The following is an 8117-nucleotide window of genomic DNA, read 5'->3' on the forward strand; positions in this document are numbered from 1 at the left end:
TATATAAAATATAGAAGTGCATGTACATATACATATATACGTATATAATTAAAGTACTTTTTAAAGTAATACTGTAAAATTCTTTAAAGTAACACATATAATTTTAGAACTAATGAACATTCCTTTAAATTTTTCAGTAATTGGTTTAATCTTGCCTAGGCTGTAGTGTTCAGTCATAATTTCTTTGGAATCTGTTATTACTCGCAAAAATCTTATAATAGAAAGAGATTCAGGTATTTTTGTCCCAGACTCACAAATACACACAGTTTTGAACATCTTTAAGACAAATTCAATTATCCTAAAGTATCAAAAATGATAAGCAATTATTTTAATTTACATACACAGTTAATGTTACAGTCTACGCCCTCACAGTGTCTGAAGAGTTAAGTCACAGGAATATTTTCTGCCCCCTTCACACAACCAGAAACTGTGTTTCAAAGATATTAAATAATTAGCTGAAGGTCAGGGATAGAATAAAAGGTTGAGATATAAAAATACTAATTACCCCTATTTGATCAGTATATGTTCTCTGCATATGTTGAATATTATGTTATACCCGTTAAAAGTACAATATTACATGTTAATAAAAGCTAAATCTTTTTAAAAATTGTATTTCCCCAAATACACATGGTAGAATATTTTCTTCAACTATAGCATGCTTCCTTCATAGAGCATATTATTTCCCACGTTTGGAAAAGCTTTCTCAATCAAACCAGTGTGTGTTGCATTATCATTTCAGTACCTTCTATTTCCAAATCTGTATTTTTTCCTTTTTCAGCTATATTCCCATAATTTTAGTGGTTGTTAATCTAATCATCCTTCAAAGTGGGAACAGATTATTAATGAGATTGCATTTGCCCCACAGAACCTACTTTTCCCAAATCAACCCCAGCAGCCCAACAGTCGATGTTCTGTGTCACCAGCTGGAGACCTCACAATCACCAACATTCAACGTTCAGATGCCGGCTACTACATCTGCCAGGCCCTGACTGTGGCAGGAAGCATTTTAGCAAAAGCTCAACTGGAGGTTACTGATGGTGCGATATTGCTATTAATTTGTCTCATGAAAATATTTTTATTTCAAGATAATATTAATCGTGTGAATTTTTATGATTCATTGAATAATTTAGATCAATGCCTATTTTTTAAGTTTGAATCTAGGCAAAGTAATATTTTCAAGTAGTATTTAATTCTCTCTGAGTTAATACTGTTTATAATCTTCAAAAAGGACATCAAATGCAATGTTTTAATCTAAAAGATACAGTGATGCATTATTTTAAAGCAAAGCTGTCTCACTGTGTTTAGAAATGTAATCTGTATTTTATTTAATCTTATAATGACATGACTACTTCTAATGGATATTAATAATTTTATTTTACTGAAAGAGGAGGAAATATCATCTTTAATTTTACCCATGTAAGAGTTGAGTTTTTAGATAGCTAATCACATTTTGACATTTCTGTGACTTTAATTATATATTCACTAAGTTAAATTAATTAAATAACTTCTGAAGTCCTGATGAATGCTAAAATTAATATTTTTACTTGCACTTATGCACTTCGAATCTAAATTGAGGTACTTACATTCATGGTGAAAGTTGAAAATGATCTACTTCTTTCTCAACAGTATGTCACAATTGACAACTACAGCATCTTAGATATTTTGTGAACCTCCGAGATTGAAATTAAAAACCATTCTTTGATTTCTTAAAATAATTAAAGATCATTTTTTGCTGTCATATATTTCTGAGATATTTCTGGTATTTTCAGCCTTAATGTTGGAATATATAAGCTGAAATATAAAGGCTTTAGTGTGTGGCCTGATTCTTTCTCTGTTGGTAAAATTTCAATGCTTTCACACAATTCAAATTTATATGTGGATTAAAAGGTCATTTAAAATTAATAGAAAGACAGTGTTCTTTAGTATCTATCCCTGGTATGACCTGATTCAGCATCATGTCAGGAGTGGGAAAAAACAGCAGAGACAAAAACATTGGCTGCAGGCATTAACGGCTGCACCTGCTGATGCTGCAGAGATTTACTGCTATAGAGCTGAAAGGAGAAGACAGGTTCAAGGGTAACAGTGGTGAGCAATTCTTCCTCATATCCACAAGATCTTTGTTCTCTTATACCTCCATATGTCTTTAAAGGAGCAAAACATAATTATTAGTCTTTTTCAGGTTCCACTTTCTATCAGCAAAAATTCTAGATACACATATATGGAAAATATGATACTTGGGCTAAAGCCTATCAGACTATATTACTACAAAACATTTTCAAACATAATATTTAATATATCAGCTATAATATAGAATCAACAAAAACAAACTCTATATCTAAATGAACATTTTTATGGAAAAGGAAAACCATATTTGCAGATATTTGTAGAAAACAAAATGGGTAAATTAAATAGATCATTTATGTAACTGATAGGGTTCATGAAAAAATGGATATTCTGAATCATGTCTGAAGCAATGAAAAGGAAAATTGTTTGAAATTTGTGTTAGTTGATGATATTTGACAACTAGCTTTGCTTTGGAGGTCAAAATTAAAAGAGTGATGGCCAAGTTTAAATTTTTTGATGACTGAATGTCTCTGAACATTTTTTACAACTGGATTGAATAGTAATTCCTTCATTGATCTTTACATAATGAAGCAATCAAAATATTAAAATCCTTTTTACAGAAACGTTTATTGGAGTTTATAGAACTATTGATTTCAATAGCTAAAAATCTCACTTTTACACACACACACACACACACACATATATTTATCATAATCTGTCTCTAAATGTTAAATTGCCACATTGACTAATGATTTCAGCTTTCATTCATAGTTTAGATTTTTTTCCATATTGTTAATGCTTTAATAATATTTGAGCCATCATTTTAATTTTTCATATATTTTTGCATATTCCAACTGAAATTCCATTGTAGAATGAAAATACATGTCACAGTCAGAGAAACAAATACAAATTCAATCTAGAGAGATTTTTCTACTGTTATATTTTTGCTATTAGATTCATATCCTGGGAATATTTTAAATTCAAGCAGTCATATAAGATGATATTGCTAATGGTGAGAGTCAGCACCATGTTTAGTAATTTATCAATTATGAATTGAACTAAGACATTGAAATTCACTTTCCAAATAAATTCCTGAAAGATGTTACTTATATACTGGTACTGTTTTTTACATTGCTCCTTTATTCCCTACTCTTTTTCTCTTAAGCAAGTTAGAAAATTTTAATGAAAAATCTGTGGATAGAGCAGTTAGAATCTAAAAGGACTGGAAAGTTGAAATATATTTATATCTTATGGTGACAATAAATGTCACACCATGATCTGCTATGAATCATTTATTGAGGATTTATACTGCATAGTTAGAGAAGACTGTGGAGTTGTTCACAGATCACTGGAAACCCTAAATGTTCATTTAAACTTTGACCTTAGTGACAGAGAAACCTGTGGTCATATTTCACTGAGAACGTCTTTGAAACTGAAAATTCCTAGCTAGGAGGTTGTCAATTACCTTATTGATCAAAGTCATGAAAAGGGAATGAGCTTGTCTTTTAGATAGAAAAGAGTCAGCGAGAGAGAGAGAGAGAGAGAGAGAGAGAGAGAGAGAGAGAGAGGGAGAGAGAGAGGGAGAGGGAGGGAGAGGAACTAGATAAACTTTGGCTTTATTTAATGATTTTAGAAATATAGCAATAAAAACAGGTTATAAAATATTCCTATAATTCTATATTAACATGTAACTCAAAACAAATAACATTGAAGACTTCAAAAATAAATTGTACTCTAATAATGGAGACTTATTTCCCTCTAAATTAAAAAATATATTTTATTTATAAGGTACTTTGAAGTGGTCTTCAAATTTTGACTAATAAAGGAATTCCATAAAACTTTCAGCTTGAATTTATTTTTGCCTAATTATTGCTATATGTATCAGAATTATAATACTATGTTCCCGCATCTCAAGATTATTTTATTTACTTCTAAAATGAAGAGTGTGAACAAGAAAACCAGTGAAATAAGTTGCTCTGGCTTTAGTTTGTGAACAATAAATAACTGTTTTGTGATTTTTTAAATAGGTTTTCTGACTGATTCAGTAGATTTAGGTTGATTGGAGCCAATCAAGGACTATATATAATAAACTTAATTTAAATTATAATTGGTTTCATGAAATGTTTTGAAGGGCCTTATAATTTTAATGATTTCTTCCACAATTCTGAATTCAAATAATAAAGATGGTGTATACACATTAGCAAATAGTCCTGTTAACTGATGTTTTTAAAAGCTAGAAGACAAAGGAATTTAGAGCATCAAGCAAAATAAGTTAACTTCCTGATTATGTGCATTGTAATGCAAGATGACCTTTTCAGAAGACCATTTCTCATCACAGTTGCCAAGCAGTACTTGGAATCTATATCTGTGTATCATTAAAAATTTAGCGATAATTAATCAAAACCTGTGCTCTATAAACTGTTACAAAACTTTCTCTTAAGAAATCCGTCATTGGAACTAGCCATTTGAATTTGATTTTATTGAATTTTTACTGAAACTTTACCTTTTTTTTTTTCTTTTTGCTCTGGGGATTGAACTCAGGACCTTGCTCTTGTGAGGAACCACTGAGCTAAGTCCCCAGCCTTCCTTCTTTTAACTGCATATTTCCACATACCATTTAAATAATGGTAAGCATTCAGATGTGCTGTTTGGGTGATTCTTAAATAGTTTTGAAGGTATGGAAAATACTGCTGCAATAATTATTTTTTAAACAAAAACTTACAGCGGGCTGGGGATTTAGCTCAGTGGTTCGGTGGCCTGCCTTGCAAGCACAAGGACCTGAGTTCAATCCCCTGTACCAAAAGCAAAAAACAAACAAAAACTTACAGCACTAAAAGATTATGAGAATGTTGAAAATTTCCCAAAATGAACACAGAAATTTTAATACATATATAAACATATTTTATATGAAATTTGTCTTAGTCATATCATAGAGTCTTACTAGATTGCTTTACTTTCTGTAACTATATGTACTAAATAAATAAAATCATCTATGACCATAATTTGAAGAACTAGTATCACGATCTTGGAAGTACATTTTTATACTTAATAATTTAAAGTCAACAAATTTTTCAGCTAATGCACACACTGAAATTATAAGGAGTGAATTACAAAATTGTGCATATGTTTAAAATGAAAGTAAAAGGAGAGATTGATTCTACTTATAAGAGCCTCCAAGGGCTTTCTAAAGGATGCATAAGAGAGATAAAAGGGTTTTTTTTATGAAAGACTGCTATAAACTATTAATTTTAATTTTAATTTTTATATAGCTGAGCCTTTTAATACAAATAAACTTTTCTAAAATATCAGAATTTATCCCATTATCATTTTAGTTATAGTTAAGATAGAATAAGTTATGAATAATAGTTTGGTCTTAGTGCAGTACTTCTACAGGTATTTATAATAGTACAGATGGGAGCTCTTTGATAGGTATTTAATATATAGAATAAATTATGAGAAATATGAATGGCTTCGAGGTTTTAACTTTTTATTCAATAACCATATCCCAAACTACTGAATGTCACAAAAATAGAAATATCCTGATTATGCTTTTATTCTTTAGTTCTGACAGATAGACCTCCACCAATAATCCTACAAGGTCCAGTAAACCAAACACTAGCGGTCGATGGTACAGCATTACTGAAATGTAAAGCCACTGGTGACCCTCTTCCTGTAATTAGTTGGTTAAAAGATGGATTTACTTTTCTGGGTAGAGATCCAAGAGCAACTATCCAAGAGCAAGGCACACTGCAGATTAAGAATTTACGGGTAAGTAATATTTGATTTGTTCTTTAATCTTCATCTTAGCATAAATACTGCTCCAACGAAGTACTGTTTGATGAACTTAGAATCTTATATTTCAGTGTAATTGCTGCACATTTTATATACGTCGTGTCATTCCTTACTTTAAAAATGATTAATTGACATTACAGGAGAGGTTATTGTCCTTATTTTACTCACAAACTCATAACAGACTTAGAATCTTTTTTTTCCAGTATCCTATTTTTTTCTAGTATCCTATCTTGTATGTATTAAATCATTGAAACTTGAAATCTTACACCAGTTAAAGTTAATAATAGTAGTTTAGATAGTTAAAGTTTTTGAAAGGAAGATTGTGGAGAAATATAGATAAATTGGATTGGCCAATTTTATAGTTGTATGAAATGAATAAAGATGAGACTGAGTATATAGAAGGAAGATTTGGCTAATCAGAGGAAGCCCTCAGATTTTAGGTTAAATTGCTACAGGTTTTACATTTAAATCCCTGAATGAGAACAAGTCATTGGTGGTCTTTAAACGAAGTTTGTCTGAAAGGCAATGACTATTCTTAGAAACTTAATAAACTGGATCTGTTTCAAGGACAACTCAAAATAAAATGTGTGCTTCTAAATATTATATAAATTATCTATTACCATGTAACAGTATTAGCATAAACAGGTTTAAAGTAATGCATAGTTATTATCTGGCAGATTGTGTGAATTAGAAGCATGGCCATGACTTAGATGGGTCTTCTACTTTAGGGGTTCATAGAACTACATGATTAAGGTCATGATTTTGTCTGATGACTGACAAAGGATTGATTTTCTTCCAGGTCACAAGGTTGTTGGGAGTTTAGTACAGAGTTCCTTGTGACTACTTCATTAACAACCTCAGCATCTTGCTGGCTGTTGGTCGGAGGCTGCCTTTAGTCTCTATGTGCATTTTTGTGATATGACTGTGTATTTCTTCAAAGTCAGCAAGGAAAAGTCTTCTAGCAAGATGGACATTACAATTGTGTGTAAAAAAATCACAAGCATATGCTGAACAAATTCTGAAACTTTGACATAGTCTATTGGACAGGAGGAAGTAAAAAAAAAATCCCATTTATACTTCATTCAGGTGAAGGATTATAGAAGGTGGGAAAACTAGACGGATGTTAATATGAAGGATTCTGTCCTCTACCAGTACATTCAACTCATTCAACCAAGTATAGTCAATCTACCCTGACCTGACCCATGTAGCATGCACTGTCCTAAGCTATCATAATCACAAAACTGAAGATGAGAGCCAGAACTAAGGTAGTTGGTGTAAAAAATGCATGAAGACAAAATGCTTGAAAATGATTTGGTGCAAATACAACTGGAAGAATCTAGTGCCCGGGTAAAAATTAGGGTCCAAGATGAGTTTTCACTTTCAGGATGCAGTGAGGAAGGTAAAAATGTTTTACTACATGTACGTTTGTATGAAGAGGTTCATACTCTGAGGGTGGAAGTACATTTACAATTACAGTTTACCAAGTTTTTATTAGTTTATCATGAAGATGCAAAGGGAAGGACGATTCAAACACACATATAAATAAAATGTAATATAATAATGTATATATGATTTTAATTATGATTTGGAGGCATGAGCATGAATTTTTTTCACTAAGAAAACTGCTGGCAAGTTTAATTGAAGGCAAATAAATTAATAATACTCTTTTTAGTCTTTTTATTGTTTGTAAATTAGTCACTAACTTTCTGTGAATATTTGGAAGTTATTAAAAAATTAATGCCAACTCTCCTTATGCAAACACTTTAACTTCTCTCTGTGGGCGGAAGGCCGACTTGGGCCATGGAAGGTAATGCGTTTTCACTGTTTTACTGAGTTAGACAGTGTGCTTGAATAACGAAGATTCCTAGTAAATTTTGAAAGAAGCAATAAAGGTGGGTGCTTGATTGTGTCAAACTTTGAGCCCTCTGACAGTCTTTTGAGTAGTCTGTTTTTGAGATTTCAGCTCTGGAAGGCTTAACTGCAGTTAACTAAGGACAAAAGTATGGGATGGACTCTGCTACCCATTAATCTCTTTTTAAAGCAACTTGTTAGGAATTAGAGGATAAGGAGAGGAAAGAATTGAAGGATTACTGACCAAAATCAAAACAAAAGCAAAATCAAATACCAAAAATGCTTGAAGTTAAAACAATGAACATGAATATGATGATTGAAGCTATTGTGATACAAGAGTGAAATTCAACAAATGACATTTAGGCATTTAAAATCACAAACTCTGAATATATATATATATACATATATAT

General features: G+C 31.3%; 1 protein-coding gene across 12 annotated transcripts in view; it reads left to right on the forward strand.

Annotated features, from left to right (window-relative positions):
• Positions 1-8117, forward strand: part of Robo2 (roundabout guidance receptor 2) — a 1584609-nt gene that overhangs the window by 1473668 nt on the left and 102824 nt on the right. For all 12 annotated transcript variants that reach the window (XM_010645674.3, XM_010645673.3, XM_033768136.1 and 9 more), the window contains 2 exons: positions 866-1037; positions 5627-5832. In XM_010645674.3, coding sequence (XP_010643976.1) covers positions 866-1037; positions 5627-5832 — 378 coding nt within the window. The remainder of the gene's footprint in view (positions 1-865; positions 1038-5626; positions 5833-8117) is intronic.

The sequence above is a fragment of the Fukomys damarensis genome, unplaced genomic scaffold (assembly GCF_012274545.1).
Source record: "Fukomys damarensis isolate Sample0158 unplaced genomic scaffold, DMR_v1.0_HiC HiC_scaffold_24, whole genome shotgun sequence".
Lineage (NCBI taxonomy): Eukaryota > Metazoa > Chordata > Mammalia > Rodentia > Bathyergidae > Fukomys > Fukomys damarensis.